The sequence below is a fragment of the Arachis duranensis genome, chromosome 3 (genome assembly GCF_000817695.3).
Source record: "Arachis duranensis cultivar V14167 chromosome 3, aradu.V14167.gnm2.J7QH, whole genome shotgun sequence".
NCBI classification, from domain to species: domain Eukaryota; kingdom Viridiplantae; phylum Streptophyta; class Magnoliopsida; order Fabales; family Fabaceae; genus Arachis; species Arachis duranensis.
In genome coordinates, this window is record NC_029774.3 from 40398819 (window position 1) to 40417833 (window position 19015).

At 34.5% G+C, this 19015-nt stretch overlaps 2 protein-coding genes across 2 annotated transcripts; both read left to right on the top strand.

The window, feature by feature from the left end:
* The first annotated feature begins 13499 nt into the window (after nucleotides 1-13499).
* LOC107479032 (uncharacterized) lies at nucleotides 13500-16391 on the top strand. Its single transcript, XM_021138255.2, has 5 exons — nucleotides 13500-14108; nucleotides 14319-14400; nucleotides 15382-15472; nucleotides 15658-16030; nucleotides 16144-16391. The coding sequence occupies exons 3-5, from the start codon at nucleotides 15392-15394 to the stop codon at nucleotides 16389-16391; spliced, it is 702 nt and encodes a 233-aa protein (XP_020993914.2). The 5' UTR covers nucleotides 13500-14108; nucleotides 14319-14400; nucleotides 15382-15391.
* A 799-nt stretch (nucleotides 16392-17190) lies between these two features.
* Nucleotides 17191-17785, top strand: LOC107479033 (uncharacterized). Its single transcript, XM_021136800.2, has 2 exons — nucleotides 17191-17286; nucleotides 17381-17785. Exons 1-2 carry the CDS (start codon nucleotides 17230-17232, stop codon nucleotides 17783-17785), a joined length of 462 nt encoding a protein of 153 aa, XP_020992459.1. The 5' UTR covers nucleotides 17191-17229.
* Nucleotides 17786-19015: the final 1230 nt, after the last annotated feature.

Below are 19015 nucleotides of genomic sequence, written 5' to 3' on the forward strand. Positions count from 1 at the left end.
TGTCACAGCACGGCTAATCAGCTGTTGGTTCTCGATCATGTTGGAATAGGATCCATTGATCCTTTTGCATTAGTCATCACGCCCAGCAATCGCGAGTTTGAAGCTCGTCACAGCCATTCAATCCTTGAATCCTACTTGGAATACCACAGACAAGGTTTAGACTTTCCGGATCCTCAAGAGTGGCCGCCATCAATTCTAGCTTATACCACGAAGATTTTGATTAAGGAATCTAAGAGATACTCGTTCAATCTGATGTAGAACGGAGGTGTTTGTTAGGCACACGTTCATGGATTGAGAAAGGTGATGAGTGTCATGGATCATCACCTCCTTCACAATTAAGCGCGAATGAACATCTTAGATAGGAACACACACGCGTTTGAATGAAATAGAAACAATTGCATTAATTCATTGAGACGCTGCAGAGCTCCTCACCCCCAACAATGGAGTTTAGAGACTCATGCCGTCAAAGTGTATAAAATTCAGATCTGAAAATGTCATGAGGTACAAGATAAGTCTCTAAAAGTTGTTTAAATAGTAAACTAGTAACCTAGGTTTACAGAATATGAGTAAACTAAGATAATTGGTGCAGAAATCCACTTCTGGGGCCCAATTGGTGTGTGCTGGGGGCTGCGACTAAAGCTATCGACATGCTGAGGCTTTTCTTGGAGTTGAACTCCAAGTTATAACGTGTTTTGGGCGTTCAACTCCGGATCATGACGTGTTTCTGGCGTTTAACTCCAGACAGCAGCATGTATTTGGCATTCAACGCCAAGTTATGTCGTCTATCTTCGCGCAAAGTATGGACTATTATATATTTCTTGAAAGCCCTGGATGTCTACTTTCCAACGCCATTGAGAGCGCGCCAATTGGACTTCTGTAGCTCCAAAAAATCCATTCCGAGTGCAGGGAGGTTAGGATCCAACAGCATCAGCAGTCCTTTTTCAACCTAACTCAGATTTTTGCTCAGCTCCCTCAATTTTAGCCAGAAATTACCAATTACCTGAAATCACAGAAAAACACACAAACTCATAGTAAAGTCCAGAAATATGATTTTTGCCTAAAAACTAGTAATATTCTACTAAAAACTAATTAAAACATACTAAAATCTACATGAAATTACCCCAAAAAGCGTATAAAATATCCGCTCATCACCAGCCTCCCCAAAACGTGATCAAGAGATCAAAAGATGATCAAAAGATGAAAATACAATAGTAAGAGGTCCTATATATAATGAAACTAGCTACTAGGGTTTCCAGAAATAGGTGAATGATGCAGAAATTCACTTCCGGGCCCACTTGGTGTGTGCTTGGACTGAGCATTGAGCTTTATACGTATAGAGGCTTCTCTTGGAGTTAAACGCCAGCTTTGGTGCCAGTTTGGGCGTTTGAACTCCAGCTTTTATGCCAGTTCTGGCGTTTTGACATCAGAATAGGGCAGAGAAGGGGCGTTTGAACGCCAGTTTGCGTTGTCAAAACTCGAGTAAAGTATGGACTATTATATATTACTGGAAAGCTCTGGATGTCTACTTTCCAACGTAATTGAGCGCGTTCCATTTGGAGTTCTATAGCTCTAGAAAATCCACTTTGAATGAAGGGAGGTCAGAATCCAACAGCATTAGTAGTCCTTTGTTAGCCTCTGAATCAGATTTTTGCTCAGATCCCTCAATTTTAGCTAGAAAATATCTGAAATCACAGAAAAACACACAAACTCATAGTAAAGTCCAGAAATGTGAATTTTGGATAAAAACTAATAAAAATATCCCAAAAAGTAGCTAGATCCTACTAAAAACTACTTAAAAACAATGCCAAAAAGCGTATAAATTATCCGCTCATCAGGCGCCAAAAACTTGATGAGTACGATTTGTGCCGGTTTAGAATTTTTCAAAATAAGAATCACATCATTGATAGCATAGTCCAAACCGGCAATTAAATTCCAACATCAAAGTTTAAATATAAGATTGTCACAATCCAAAATAAATATAAACTGGGAGTTTTAAGTCCCGGGTCTTCTCATTCGGACCATGCAATTTGATGTGCACACTCTTGATTGTGAAATACAGGGGTTTTGAAGCATGAGACGAAAAAATTAAAAGATCTAAGGAATAAAAGAATTAACAAAAGAGCAAAAAGGAAATTAATGCAATTAAAAAGGAAACAAGATCAAAACTTAGTGAAAATGCGGTAAATGCATAAAAGATCCTTGACTTGGGAATGAGAATTAAGGAATCCTATCATCGTCATAACTACAACTATGGCAACAATGATGAGTTAATCTCACATCGTCAACCCCTAACATCGAGGAGTAAGTCAAGCAAGCATAATTTCCTTAATCCATAAGTCCTAGTTAACTTACTAATTACTTAGTAAAAAGCTAGTGTCAATGGAATCAAGAATCGACCAACAACCTAAGAATTACCACTAAATGTCGGAGATTATAACTCTAGTATCTCAGGAACTCATTTTCCAAGTAAAGGTGTGAAAATCTACTCAAAACACATAATTGGCATTTTCACAAACACCTTATGGGCATAAAAATAAAACATGGCAAATTGTAAGGGAAAATGAAAACTATAACCAAACTATTCACAATATCAACAATAGAAACTCAATAAAGCATAAAACATTAAATTCATCTACCAAAATTTCAAGAAATTAAAATTGGAAGTATTAACAAAGTAACTTGAACTATAAGCAAAATATAACAAGAGTAGTGTAATTAAGGAAGAAATCCACGATCAAAACTGAAATTATAAAATTCTACAATGAAAGCTAATTAAAATCCTGAGAGAGAATTTCCTAAACTACACTACTCCTACTCTTAATAATGTGTTCTCTAATGTCTAAGTGAGCTCCCTTTGATATGAAATGATCCCCTTGATATAGCACTCCAAATCAGCTTCAGCACATCTAAAATTGGGCCAAGAGGCCTGCAAAGTCGTGAGCCACGTGCTTCATTAATGAAGGCACGCGCTGGGACTTGTGCGTATGCACAGATGTGTGCTCACGCTCACTTGCTGATTTCTGCACTTGTGCGTACACACACCTGACTGTGTGCTTTTCCTTTGTTTTCTTCACGAAATCTCCCATTTTGCATGCTTCCTTCCACTTTTGCCTAGCCATTATTGCCTATTGGACCTAAAATCACTCACAAAATATATCGCGGCATTGAATGGAATAAAAGTGGAATTAAAATGATCAATTTAAGCACAAAAATACATGTTTTCATATTTAGGTCTAATCTAGAGAGAAATCACGAAAGTATGATATTTTAGTGATTAAGTGTGAGTTTATGTGATGAAATCCGTCCAATTCAAGCTAAAATTAACCGTCAAATATGGACTCATCAGTCACCAAAGACAACGGTTCTAAACCGTTGTCTATATAGTAACAATTCTAAACTGTTCTTTAAAAATGATTGTCAATATCGTTGTCTATGCCAGTAATTACGGCAACTGTTTTTTTTGGTTACCGTTGCCTTAGGTAAAAAACTGTTGCCTATGAGTATTGGCAACGGCCACATATACCACAGGTCAAAAACCGTTGCCTAAAGTTTTATGAATGATTTTCTGATTTATGGCAATGGTTTTCGATCGTTGCAAAAACCCTCATTCGTTATATATATTTAAAGATTTTTAGAAATTTCGGCAGAGGTTCATCTATGACTAGAACGCGCCAAAAACTCTATCCATCAATAATTCACTTAAATAACAACATCTATTAACAATCAACAAACGAGAAGCAAAATTCAAGCAACAACATCCATCAATCAACAATAAGCAATTCAAGTAATTAAGATTAGTAGTTTCATCTATATGGCATTATATGACTTAAGTAGCAAAATTCATCAACAATCAAGAATTATCAAACACAATAAGCAGTTCAAACCTACTAACCTAAATCGAAACTATCTTAACAACCTAAATCCATTAAAACTAGAAAATTGAGTGTAACTAAATTAAACTAACTAACTAAAATGATTTGCATATAAAAGACTTAAAATAATGCTCACGTTGAAGTCCTATAAGGCCAAATCGTCATTTGTATGATGAGAGATGGTGGAGGGGCATTTGGCTAGGATCCGTGAGATGATTTTGACACTGCGGTGTCTGGCGTTAGAGGCGTCGTCGTGCTGAGTGGATGGAGGTGGTAGAGGAGTCCACTCTGATAAAGCAGATGGATGACTTTCTAGTTACGGGGGTAGAGCAGCAGTAGAAGCCACGTAAATAGGATTAGGGACCATGATGAATGACTGATCCTGTATACTCATTGCCTGTGATGTCATAGGAGTAGTTGGAGTAGAGGGCGAGGAGTGAGAAGTCTCAGGGGTACCAGTAGAACCCCCCTTTTACCACGACCACAAGGTCGATCCGTGACATCTCTACCTCTTGTCATATCTGCAAAGAGCATATCAATTAACACTAGTCACAAAAATTATGTAATAGCAAAGATAAAATTCATAGACATTTTAAATCACATAAATCAGCAAATACAACACAAATTCTGTGTATGTTTATATTATTTGGAAAAAATTTTGACATAACCCCCCTAAAGTTGGACATATATCCACCTTTTCGATTTTCACAAATCCAACCAACCTCAATAAAAAATTAAAACCTAAAAACAACCAAAACATATCCAAAATAACTTAATCAGTTAACTAATTAGTTGATTTCCTAACTACTTAGGTGTTTTAATTTGTTCATCATCAAACCAATAACTTAATCAACAACACCTCAAAATATGTTTTGGTTAGAATCAGAACCAAAATAACAAACACAAAATTATAATAATAAATCAGAACCAAAATTATAATAAGAAATCATACCTTATTCCTATTTAGAAAAAGGAAAGTTCAGAAGCATTACCTGAATAAGAGCACTAGCATCGAGAAGAAGACGGAGGAAAAAGTGGCGGTAGTAGCAACGACAGAATCTGACAGCAGCAACGGTGATGACAAAAATGACGAATAGCGCCGAAGAAAGAGGGGGGGCTGCCAATGTCAGAGGTGGCTTCCAGAGAGGAAGGGGTTGCCGGAGATACAAGAGGGGTTGAGAGAGTGTGGGAGGCAGGAGGGTTAGAGAGAGAGAGAGAGAAACTCAAATGAGGAGGAAGAGGGTTCGTAGTTCGAATTTAGGGCACAATTACCATTAGATTTACTGGTGGATAAATCCGACGATAATATGTTGTGGGTTACCAAAACACGGCGTCTCACTAAGTGGGTTTACCGTCGGATTTTTCTGCCGGTAAACCCAACCCTATATGTCGTGCCCATTTTCGTCGTTTTTCTTCCAATTATTACTGGCAGATTTATCGTCGAAAATGAGAATCCGCCAGTAATATTTTGACATGATGAATTTCACACCTAAATTGCCAGTAAAAATTTTGTTACTCTGCGATACTAAATCCGAATGTATTCAGCGTTTTCCTTGTAGTGGTGACTATCTCTCTTGAACCTACCTCAGTTGTCCAATGGTTGGACATTTCTCATACACTCAATGTACACAGCAACACCTTAACACACAATTGCATTCTCAGCAGGACATGCATTTACAAATCACTCGCTCTCTTCATGCATCACATTCTACAATTTTACATGAATTGCATCATGAATGTTTAGCACGATTCCGAATTATTACACCTTCACAACACATCGAGCATACAAATTCAAAACATATTAATCCACCAGCACCACTTAGAAGATCAAATAGAATAAAAGAGTTTCCAATGTATCTTTAAGATTTTCGATGCGCAAATAATATCTCTACTCATTAATTGATGCATTCATCCAACTACAAATATTTCATATCTAATTCTGTCTCTTATTCTACACTATTTACTAATAAATTATCCTTTTCTCTCGGTGTTTCCACAATTGATGAGCCCAAAACCCACAAAGATGCTATCACTCAAGAATGCTAGAGAAAGGTCATTAGTGTGGAGTTTTTGGCCTTGAGCAAACTAAAACCTAGAAGCTTACACTTTTACCACTATGCAAGAAAGCAATTGGTTGTTGCTAGGTATTTAAAGTCAAGTTTAACCTTGATGGTTCGATAGAGAAGCACAAAGCACGATTAGTTGCGAAAGGCTACATATAATGGTATGGTTTGAGCTATTTCGATACTTTTAATCCAGTAGTCAAGATTACTACTGTGAAACCAATACTGGCCCTCACTACAACTAACGGTTGGTATTATCATCAACTTGACGTTAGTACGACCTTCTTACATGGATAATTGAAGAAAACCATGTACATGAAGTCTCCACCAGGGTTACCTATCTCTTCAGCTAACTTGGTTTGCAAGCTTGATAGGTCCTTATATGACCTCAAACAAGTTAGCAGATAGTAGAATCTCAAATTATGCTTAATCTTCTCTGCTAATGGTTATAAATAGTCAAAGAATGACTATTCCTTATTCATCAAATCTGTCTCATTTTCTTCTTTCACTATTATATTGGCTTATGTTGATGTCTTGGTCTTTGCAGAAATTTAGTCAATAAAGTCCATTCTTGATAAATAATTCAAGACTAAGGACTTTGCCAATTTGAAATATTTTCTTTGCAAGAACAAGTGTAGGGATTAACCTTTATCGGAGATATACACTAGATTTATTAGAGGAAGGTGGACTGTTAATCTGTAAACCAACCTCCGCTCCCATGGTCTACACTCTCAAATTGTCAAAGGAATCAAGTTCACCATTAATTGATGTATAGCAGTATTGTAGATATTTGATAGGTTAGTTTACCTCACAAATACACTATTAGACACTTGTTTTGCAGTGGGAAAGCTTAGTGAGTTCTTAAGCAAGCCCTCTATTATCCATCTTCAAGCTGTCTATCATGTGTTAAAGTATATCAAGTCTACATTAGTCTTTGGACTATTTTTTGCAGCCAATTCTAAGTTCAAAATCTCAAAATTTGTTTATTCAAATTAGGCATAATCCTAACATATGTTGCTCCATCATTGGGTTCTGCTTCTTCTTAGTTTCATCCCTCATCTCCTAGAAGAACAAGAAGCAACCCCACCATATCCTGATCATTCTCTGAGGTAGAATACAGGTCATTAGTTGTAGCAACTTATGAAGCACGCTGCTATTCTTATATACTCAAGAACGTTCACATTGATCACCCTCAACCAATTTTTCTCTACTGCAATAGCCAATCATCAAAATACATTGCACCCGATCCTATCTTTCATAACTACTACATTGTTTGAAAAAACTATTCAATGGATTAATCCGTCTTTTACTGATTTATACAGCTGATCTATTCATAAAATCCTATCTTGCTTTTTCTCCTTTTTCATCATGTACTTCCAAACTTGGTATGCTCGATTTTCATAAACCTAACACTTCTAACTTCACTACAACAAATCCTTAAGATAGCGACGGTTATTTTGCGGCGGTTTTGTAAATGTGACGCGAAAAGACAAATTGCGGCACATATAGCGGCGGTTAAAGGTTGGGGCTGCAATCAGGACGATATTTAGCGGCACATATTGCTGTAAGGTTAACATTTCGCGGCGGTTTTCTTCAAACCGCCGCTATATTGCCGGTCAGGTTTGTATTTTGTGGCTTTTTTTCGAAAACCGCCGCGATATGTCCGCCGGTGACTTCTTGTTAGGCATTTTGCGGCGGTTACTTTTAAACCGCCGCAAAATGCGTGTTACCACATGTTGCATTGTTCTCTTTAGAAATAACCATCTGGGTATAATATAGTTAAATAAAGACTACTTTCTGAAGCTACATATGTTTAAATCATTCTTACTTAAACTCGTAACACTTTTTCTACATTCGGTTTACGATAAAAAATTCACAAGTTACTTGTAACCTTTATATGTTAACTCATGTGAACAAATTTACCACTAAGATTTTCTTGAATACGTTATTGGCATTTAAAAATTGCATTCAATCATGGATGTAAAAGTAGAAAATAAAGGAAAACTCTGATATTTATGAAGTTAAAATAAAGTTCTAGAGAGCATATATCAAAGTTACTCCTCTTTGAAGTTATGCCTTACTAAACCTAAACCAAGAATAAACATGTACAACTGTGACCCAAATCATTAAACTAAGGAAATTAGCGTAACTGTTATAATAAAAGATCAAAATTTCTCTCCAACATCATATTGACCTGGCGAAAAAACTCTGTTATGAATCTATGGGCTTCACGTTTCAGAGGATCTGATATTTCATCTCCATACCATGTCATCTTATTCAGATCAAAGCACATTTTCTTAACATGTATATCATCTTGTTTATCTTGTTGGTCTTCTAAAGTTTCATCCTCTTCATCCAAAACCTTATTCAGATCAAACTGCATGGATCTATCAACTGCGACAGAGGATACATCATCTAAAATGTCTTCTAAATCAGACTCTTCTCCGTCTAGACTGTCAGGAACTATTTCTCCGAAATATTCAGGTACAACTGAAAATATCAACATGCACATAACAGAATGAGTATACATAGAAGGAATTGAGAACTCTGGAGTTATTAAATACTGACTTAGAAAAAAAACCAAACTACAAGATGCTAAGACAATTTTATTACTAAACGCAAATTTTCGACAATTACCATCACCCTTGTTAGTAGTTTGTGCAATTTTCTTAAACATAAGCTCTGTAGCAATTGTTGTGCTTGCAGTGGATGACAACAAGTCCTCATTTTTTATCGATCCTGTTCCACCATCATGTTATGTTCACTATTGTTTTCAAAACGTAACACTAGTGAAATTATATTATGTAATACATAGCAAGATTATAAAAAATGCAACCCTAATAACAACTGTAGAAGGAATAAAGATTTAACGTATACTAACATTTTCATACTAAAATCGATGAAAGAACCAAAAATTCGGCTTTTACTCATGAGGATTCACAATAACATAACTATTTACCAGTGTGTATTGGACGAGAGAAATTAACGCTGGTAAGCCCCAAATGGTCTTGTTTGATGCCTCTACTGGTAGTGGTATCAGCCCAAACACATTTGAACAATACCACTATGAAGGAACAACTGTAATTCAACTCAATTATGTCTATAATTTTTCCATAATACGGAACACCACCAACAGCCACTCTATTATCACGCATGCTTGCATAACTTCTCATATTAGATGATACATATACTCCACTATTTTGTGTTTTCATCCCGTTTTCCTTTGTGACAGTTTGAAACTTGTACCCGTTAACATTATATGCCCCAAAACGTCTGGCCTGAGTCATGGGACCGCACGCAAGCAACTTCAGCTCTTTCGATTGGATAGTACTTTCCAGAAGAACCTGGAACCACATAACATTCACGCTTTATATTAAAGTCAGTTTTAAAAATGTACTAATTCCAGGCTAAAAAAACATTGGTCAGGTTAGTATTCTGTCAACCTGAGCATTGAACCACCGAGAAAATTCTGCATGGACGACACTATCAATCTTAGCTGGGGACCTTGTCTGATGACGCATGCTTCGCTTTGTCTTTTCCCTAAATGTACTTTATTGTAGAGAAGAAAATTAGTCCAACTAGAAACTAGAGTAAAAGAGTTACGTTGGTGTTTTAGAAATACATGAGTATACTTACTCAAGGAACGGAACAGCGGCATCGCAGTTGACTAGCACATGACGATGAGCTTGATGTTTTTCCATTGGAGTGAGTTCGAAATGCGAAACTGCCCCTAATGCCTTGCCAATAGCTGGGAAGATACTCTCCTCTGAATTGTGAGGAACGTCAACAGGCTCATCGTTAACTCGCTCTGGTCGGTTAATTCTAGTCTCAATATTATCCAAATACCTAGAACAGAAAGTCAGGATTTCCTCAGATAAATAGCCTTCTGCAATTGAGCCTTCCGGTTGTGCTCTATTACGAACATATTGCTTCAGACGTCCTAAATACCTTTTATATAAATACAATAAAATACTCAGTATATACACAATTAATTGATTTGAATGTACTAAAGGGGTTTATCAGTAAGCTAACCTTTCTATTGGATACATCCACCTATAATGTACGGATCCACCAAGAGTAACCTCATCAACGAGATGCACGGTGAGGTGAACCATGACAGTGAAAAAAGATGGAAGAAAAATCATTTCCATCTGACACAAGGTTTGCACAATATGATTCTGAAGCTCAGCAAGCTGCATAGGGTTTATGACTTCTTATGAATACTCTCATCAAATCTTACGCTCTCTGCCGTTTTGGAATCTAACTTTGTTACTAATTATTATACCATATACTAATTAATATAATAAGTAATACTATTAATATTAAATTATCCTTATAATATAATAATATTATATGTTATAAATTACTAAACGGATATTTCGACAGTTATACATCATAAACAATTATTATAATAAATTAAAATCATTATAATATCTATAATTATATTAATAAGGATATTAATACTTATAATATTTATAATAAATCTTATAAAATAAATTGTAATTTATTTATATAATTATTATATTTATAGATTTTATGATTGTCATATATTTATAGGTATTATAAATATAGTAACAGCTATTTATTAGAATAATAAACATTATTAATTTATAATTATTAATTATTCATAGGTATTATGTAATAGAGATTACTAATAACGTACATTACTTATAAGGATAAATTATTAATTTTGTGAAATGTTACACTTAATTTCTCCCACTGATTTTAGTTTGCCTGGTTTGGGAAATTTTGCTTAAACGGCGCCCTTTTTGATTTTTATTAAAAAAAAAAAAGAAACTTAAACCTAAGTAGAGACCCGCAAACCCTGCTCCTCCCAAGACCCGATTCACCTCCCTTCTTAGCTGAAAAATGAAATAACAACGAAACAAACCCTAGTAGCCACCGCCCTCTCTTATCCCCGTACTGCAACCATTGCTCACCGCAACCACTGCCACCTCCACAATCATGCTCCACCGCCTCGTTTTATCATCTCCCAGCGTTCTCTCTCTATAGTGGTCGGTGTCGTCTGGTCATCGGAGCTAGGATTGAAGATTCGTCACCGCCGCCGCTGTGGAGTTATCTATTGTCGTCCCCGGCGTCGAGTTTTCTGTTCTCCTCATCGTCACCGCCAAGCTCTCTTCTCTCCTCGCCGTCACCGCCGAGGTATCTCTTCTCCTCGCCATCACCGCCGAGGTCTCACTTCTCCTCACCATCGCCGTCGAGGTCTCACTTCTACTCGCCGTTGCCGTGAATCTCTCTCTTTGTCGCCGTCAAACCGGCTCTTTCTCTCTCTGACCCTTCATCTGGTTAGATTAAAGACTGCTTCTTAAGTTTGTTTGTTCTTGTTTTGTTGATCTGTTTTTAACACTTCTAAATTACTGATTGAGTTGCTGGGGTGGCTCACTGATATACTATTGCCAAGATTTTGTTAATATCTGATAGTATTGTTGATTGTTTTTTCTTGTGTTTCTCTGGTTATCTAGTCGGCATTAAGCACAGTTTGTTGAATTTGATTTTGATCTCTTGCTTGTTTTATTATGTTGATTTGTTGCTAATAATACTATTTGAGCTGTTGGGTAAGGTACTGAATCTAAATTGTATGACATCTTGTGAATTTGGTTAAATTTTATATGCTATTGTTAACATGTTTTTTAGTTGTATATTTTTTTTGGGTTAAAAATTTAATTTTTCAAATGCTGTTTATTTTGATTTAGACTGAAATTAGAAAAAGTATAAAAAGAGGGTTCAAATAGTACATACATGAGACAAACACAAACAATGTGACTTACCTGGTTGAAGATCCATATAACTAGCTATTGGTGTGATAATTAAGGAGTTCAACAAACTGAAAAACAAAAACCGAGGTTCATCGTGAGATATAAAAAAATTTTAATGTGAAACATCTCAAAGTAGCATGTATAAAAATATTTACAGAGAAACCCAAGTAGAGGAGAACCAGATAGGTGAATGTGGCTTTAGAAATGATTAAGTGCTGAACTTGTGTAAACTGATTGTATTGCTTTTCAGTGAAATTTATTTAGTTGAATAAGCACGTTTATAACATTTGAGAATCACAGATTTTTATAACTAATTATCTCAACAAACTTTTGAAATTCCCATAAAGTTCTCTATTTTTATGTTATCCTAACTGTTTACCTCCACTTAAATTATGCAGGTGGTACATTTTACTTTTATAAAGATACAATGGTTAACTTGTTTAAGTTAATATGGTAACTTAATAACATATTTGGTGCAACGACTAAGGAACATGTACATTGCATAACAGAAATTTAAAAGTAATTTGAAAATACTCTAACAAACTATTTAAATTGATTAAGTTAAATCTGATTGTCAAACGGTGTTGTCATCTGATTGCATAACAGAAATTTAAAAGTAATTTGAAAATACTCTAACAAACTATTTGAATTGATTAAGTTAAATCTGATTGTCAAACGGTGTTGTGATCTTATTGCATAACAAAAATTTAAAAGTAATTTGAAAATACTCTAACAAACTTTTGAATTGATTAAGTTAAATCTGATTGTCAAACGGTGTTGTGATCTGATCCCATTTCTTCTCATTTTCTGTTGTATACGTAAACCCCAAAATTTCAATTTTTTTATATAAAAAATACTACTGGTTCGTTTTCTTTTTGTTCATTCGTAAAATTATTTTTCCCTCTTTCTTTCATTCTTCCAGCGATATGTCTGCATTGAAAGAAGATCAATGAGAAACCTTGTTTCCTTGTTCGCCTGTTTGTAGCTCGTTTATAAGGTAAACTTCTTCTTCGTCATCTTCATCTTCTTCTTCAGTCTAATTTCATGGGAAAAAAGTTTTAGCTTTCTGAAGGAAAACAAAAGGTCTAACTTTTTTAACAAGGTCTTTCCGAAACCCATATTGTGAAAGTTGGCTCCTTTGTGTGAGAAAGTGAGCTCTGATGTTTTTTATTAGTGTATATACATAATGTCATGAAGAAAATTGGAATCTATCTTTTCAGTTCATGTATACTTAAATGCCCACACTTTATTTTTTCATTCATTCATTGTCTTGTTTGATCGAATAATCTTCAAATTATATCAAACCAAAGTATCATCATATATTATTATAACGAATATATATACACAAAAAGCAAATCACCAATTCAAACTATGTATTTATATTCAAACTATGTATTATTTAAGTTTTTCTAATGTATAAATTTAATATAATTATATTATCATGAAGGAAAATATACTTTAAATGTATAATATGTGCAGTGAATTTTATGGTAGTATCTAATTTTTATTTAATTTATTTTTTTATGTTAAAATTTAAATATTTAATAATTATTTATTTTTATACTTTTAAAATTAAATATTAATTTTTATTTTAACTTTTTTCAATAAATTAAATAAATACTTTTAAACACCATAAGTAAAAGGCAACATAACATTTAACAGTGAACTAAGAAACTAAAGCATATGTAATATTTTAGTGCACAATGAAAAAGCCAAGATAGCAAATGCCAAACATATCACACAGATTAAGGAGGAAAAGTAGAGATAAAGGAGGATTAAAGCTCTGATTAGTATTCTAATTAGGGAAACATCAACTGTCTTTTAGTTTTTTTTATTCATAAATTGCTATAGGTTTATAGTGGTTCATAAATTTTTTATTCTTTTATCCATACCAAAATTTTTAAGTAAATAGATAAAACAAATAAAGCAGTATTATTGTTGGTTAAGACTTAAGAGATGGCAATGCTCGAGCACTGTTTGATTGGAATACTTTAATGTGTGAACTTGCATCTTGTTTGTGCATCTGTAGGAGAAGAACAAGATCTTAATATTTATTACAAATAGATAGATAGACAGTTAGTTATTTAAGGTAGTTGTAAGTTAGTTAGTTATACTTTCAGTTACTAGTTCTATTCTGTTATAACATATTATACTCTAGATGAGATCAAAGTATATGTAATATGTTCTGGAAATTAAGCTGATCAATATAAATTTCTCATTTACTAATTTGATATTTATTAGTCAGTTTAGTTAGAGGACATGTTAGTTGGAGGAATTTGTATTGAAGAGATTGATTTGAACTTTCTGTTCATCAGTTGAACCAATCTGGGTTGCGCACTCCTCAGTGTACACTTCAAGGCACCCTCACGAAACCACAAGATCTGAGTGTAACCAAAGTCTGTTTCTTTCTTCTCACTTGTTAAATCATATTTAGATTCAGTTCACCATCTATGACTAATTTCTCCTATGACTTTACTAGAAGGAAGCTTTTGTATTTCGGTATGGTTTTTGGTGGCAGGGTTATAGGAACATGTAGTGTTTCTACTGTGCTTGTGTTTTGATGAGATCTTACTCCTCATTGTTTGACATCCCCTGCCATTGTGCAGCGCCTTGTTTCATTGTGGGGGAAGAGGTTCGGAGAAGAAGTGGATCAAGATCTTAATATTTACCTGCAAGTGACGTAGACAGGTTAATCGTTAATGTCTTCCTAATTATTTATGTCTTTTCTTTTTCGTCTAATATTATCTTTCATCCCTTTTTACAATAAGTCATGAATCATGATTACTATTAAATATAAACATCTAAAGCAAGGACAAAACTTCAGATTTTATTCTTGTGTGTTTTCCTATTCTTTTCTTTTTGTGTTGTTGGGTACTCTTTGCAAGCAAGTTAAGATCATTAACACAGGGGATCTTATCGGTAAGCAATTCTAAATGACAGTGATTAGATACTAGCTTTAAAAATGGAAAGAAATATTAGGGGGTTAATGAATTAATTAATAATACTTAGTGCCTCACTCTTGTAACTTGAATTTAATGTTTGCTAAAACGAATTTTGGAATAAAAAAATCTACAAAGGGGTAGGCAGGGCCTGAACTTGAAGGAAAAGATCACGAACAGGCTAGAATGAAGGAGAATGTGATAATTAGAATATATTAGTTTTAGTAGAAAATTCAAAACACTCACAATATTAGAAAATTAGTAGAATATATTAGTTTTAGTCAGTAATGTGGTATTAATATTTAAAAATATAAATTAAAAATATATTATTAAATTATTAAATTAAAAATAACACTTATGTGAAAAAATTGGTTAACGGGTACCGAATTTGTTAGTTTAGATTACTTGAGTTTAGATTACTTGAGTCTGTTCTCTCACATTATAACTAAGGTCTGATGACTGTTGATATAGTAAATAATTTAAAATTATTTGTATTACTTTTTCTCCATTATTCTTTTCTTAATACTATGCTTCTTACATTCTTTCATAATTTATTATTTAAGGTTGTTTCTTCATTTTAGTCTTCTGCCTCGTTTGGCTCCATATATAGAACAAAAGTAGGAAATACTGTATACAGTAAATATTAATACTATCTATATATGTGGAATTGTAGGTAAGAACACTATCTAATATTAATATAATTTGTCTACTAATATTGTTTTATATACAGGTTTTTAAGGATGCCTAGGAAATCAAGGTACAATATTATACGGGAACCCCCGAAAGATGCCGGAACTAATGACGGTACTGAGGAGACAACGGTTAGTGTTTGTGGTTAAGTTTTCTTGACGTAACCTTTAGTGAAAATTAAATATGTCCTTCAGTTGACTCATCGAACCGCATTAATTTTCCTCCCGGCAAAATTACTAGTTTAAGAAATAAAATAATTCTCAATATTAATTCGTTCTCTAAGATATAATTCTAAATAGTTTCACATTGTGTTAAGGTTGGGACCACGACTAGAGGAGCTCAGACATCACGGGAGGAAACACGTGATAGGGTTCCTCCGATATCATCCTCAGCTAATAGAGCTCCGGCAACCCGTATGAATGAACCGTTTCGTGCACCGTGCATCGACCATAGGAATGCACAATCGAGTACTGCTGATGACCCTCAAACTCCAACAGACAACACAGAGACTCGGCATCGCGCGGAAGTGGATGATCATGAATTAGCGGATGAGGATTACGACCTAGAGGCGGATGAAGTTCCGTCGTTTGATGACCACATCGACGACTTGTTTGCTGCCCAAGAAGTCGAAGGTCAGCATAACAACAAGAAAGCCAAAGATAAAGATTTATGGGAAGTTACTGTTATCGGTAAACATTTTTTTCCTCCCATTTTGGTAAACAGTGATCTGTATAGTCCTTTACTTCTATTTTTCTTTTGTGCAATGATTAGAGATTAATTTTGTTTCCCATACACTTCTTAGAGGACGGTGTCAGAAAAGTTTCTAAGTTGAGTGTGAAGGAGGCTATAGCCCTCCCTTCTAATACGAAGATAGTACTCCCATTTAACAGTCAGCTGCAACTGATTGGTCAGGCGGCAGGATTACTAAGTGGTTTCATAGGGAATTTGGGTGCGGATTATTCCCAGTTCCCCATATACTTAGAAAGTTGGAAGCTGGTGAGCAAAGCAAAGAGGGATCATGTGTACAACATGCTTAAGGTAGAACTTTAAGCTTCTACAATTTAAGCAATTTTAGTTTTCGATTTTTTCTTTTTAGGTCGTTTGCATGGGTAATTTAATTGGTTAGTAAAATTTTCATATTGTGTTTGTCACATCATCATTTAAGCACTTCTCATTTATACGTAATTGCGACTGCTTCTACTGGATTTGAGGGTCATACTTCAATAATTTAAATTAGCCTGTATTTGTTGTGGCATGTCTTAAATATATCAATCTTATACTTGTTTATTGGTCCTCGTTAATGACAATGTAAATGGGTTGCAGCGGGTCTTTTACTATGAGGATGATGCTGGAGAAAAAATAAAGCGTGATATTTTGAAGAGGATAGGAAAGAACTGGAAGGATTCAAGACACCACTTGTTTCATAGGTGTTACAAACAAATAAGGACTTATGAGGAAATCTTTGGCATCACCCGAAAGGAATAGACAAAAATGATTGGAAAAAGTTCGTTGACTATCGCCTGAATGAAGAAACGCAGGTAAGCCTTGGTATATTTTATTATTTCCACATAAAAAAACATGTGTATACATAGTAATTCCCTTACATTTGATATTCATCATATCTTTCTCATTTGCATTTGTTTTGTTACTTGTTCATAGAAAAAGTGTGAACAGAACACTTTAAATCGGAGCAAGCAAGTTTACACACATACTGGGGGCTCCAAAACCTTGGCACGAAAAAAAGACGAAGTGGTAATAAGTCATCATTTGCATTAAGATTTCGATTAAGCTTCTTGAAAAATATTGTTGTTTACTAAATTGTGTCAATATCAATGATATAGGAGAGAGAGAGCAAGGAAGGCCCGTTGGTAGAGGAGAGTTGTTTATCATGACTCATAAGAAAAGAGATGGCTCGTATATCCACCCCGATGCGCGTGTTGTTAGTGTAAGTCATGTTTGAAAATTTGAAGCAATATATAGCTTACTGTATATATCGTGCTACTGTTAACTTCTTCCTTTCCAATGCTGTATATTTTTAGGAAGCAATTTCAAATGTTGAGAGGCAGGATGGATCCTCTAAGCAGCTTTCACAGAATGACTCGTTAGCACAAGTTCTCGGAAAGGAGCACCCAGGACGAGTTCGTGCCCTAGGTGCTGGACCATGTCCCACCCAAATCTTTGGTAACGCTGCTGGAATACCATCGGGTTCTACAGAGTCCAATGCAGAGGATAAGAGGATGATTGCAGAATTGACGGCTAAGCTAGAAGAAGAGCGGGCGAAGAGACAATCAATACATAAGGTCTTGGGATATGTAGTCCAACAGTTAGGAGACAATTTGCCAGTTGAGATTGCTGAAGAGCTGGCTTTTGTGGGCGGTACACCGGACTCGTCATGCGTAGGGCCATCTTCATCTGGAAACCACGACCCGCAACAAAAACTTTGAATTTTAATTAATGGTCTTAGATACCTTTTACATTTAAGTTGGTTTAGTATGTTAGGCTTATTTTATCCAACTTGAGCATTCTTACTTTATTTTGGATGATATTATGACCATTTCGTTATATATGTTATGTTTACATATTTATAATTTGGTTTGTTATGTTAATTGAGTTGTTTTACTTGGTTTAAATTAGTTAAAAAGTAAAAAAATTAAGGTTTAATAAACACTCTTTGTCAAAATAGGTAAAATAATAGAAAATTTAAAATTTTAATGGAAAATTTGAATTTGGCGGCGGTTTTGAAACCGCCGCAACACTATAAAATTTTTTTCCAGTCCGCCATTTAGCGGCGGTTACAAACCGCCGCAAATTGGATAATAGCAATTCCCTTCACATACTGCGGCGGTTAATAACCGCCGCTAAACCTAAATGGCATTTTGCGGCAATTATTCCAGCGGTTGATTAAAATCGCCGCAATCTGTTTTGTCATAACTAATAATTATTAAAATTTAGATATAATTAAATAATTATACAAAATATTTTACATAATATATATAACATATAAAAAGATGTATAAAGATAAGTATGATACTGAGTCCAAAAGCTTCTAGCTAATAAAATTTCTTAATGTATGTGATATCATTACGTATTAGAAGTCCACATCACTTATCTTACATTTAAAATAATAATATTCAAAGACCATGTGTGTTACAAGAAGATTGGTGTGTAAGGAAAGTCAATAATGATAAAAACAATGGTCAAGATCAGAGTCACCGGTGGATAGCTACAAAGTCATTTAACAAATTTATTAAAATCATAGCGTTTACATATGCACTCATTACTTAATCCACATCATCAGATGAGTATGTTTGCTTAAAAACATAAATATAACTAATATGATCTGAAGAGTTGTTAAGTAATTAAATTTTTTAATACAAAAAATGGTTGTTGAGATAATTATGTCAGCAATATGATTATTAATAATATGCATATGCTTTCTGATAGGAACATGAAAACGACTATTAAGCAGTTGTTCCTTATTATTACACTCACAACCGTTATTATTTTAAAACATAACAAAAATTAAATTACGTGTTTGTCATTGCTTTTCTTTCCATTAATGTGACATTGAGTTTTCTTTAGCCATCTATGAACACTAGATACATAATCAACTATTGTTATAAGGCGATAATGCTAAAAAAATAATATCCAAAATTATTTTATATAATATAATA

What these genes read in the sequence shown, in the direction of transcription:
- LOC107479032 (XM_021138255.2), top strand. Translation starts at nt 15,392, where the DNA reads ATGCCTAGGAAATCAAGGTACAATATTATACGGGAACCCCCGAAAGAT. An exon ending in ACGGTACTGAGGAGACAACG is followed by an intron (nt 15,473 to 15,657) that starts GTTAGTGTTTGT and finishes CATTGTGTTAAG; the next exon opens with GTTGGGACCACGACTAGAGG. An exon ending in ATGGGAAGTTACTGTTATCG is followed by an intron (nt 16,031 to 16,143) that starts GTAAACATTTTT and finishes TACACTTCTTAG; the next exon opens with AGGACGGTGTCAGAAAAGTT.
- LOC107479033 (XM_021136800.2), top strand. Translation starts at nt 17,230, where the DNA reads ATGACTCATAAGAAAAGAGATGGCTCGTATATCCACCCCGATGCGCGT. An exon ending in CCGATGCGCGTGTTGTTAGT is followed by an intron (nt 17,287 to 17,380) that starts GTAAGTCATGTT and finishes GTATATTTTTAG; the next exon opens with GAAGCAATTTCAAATGTTGA.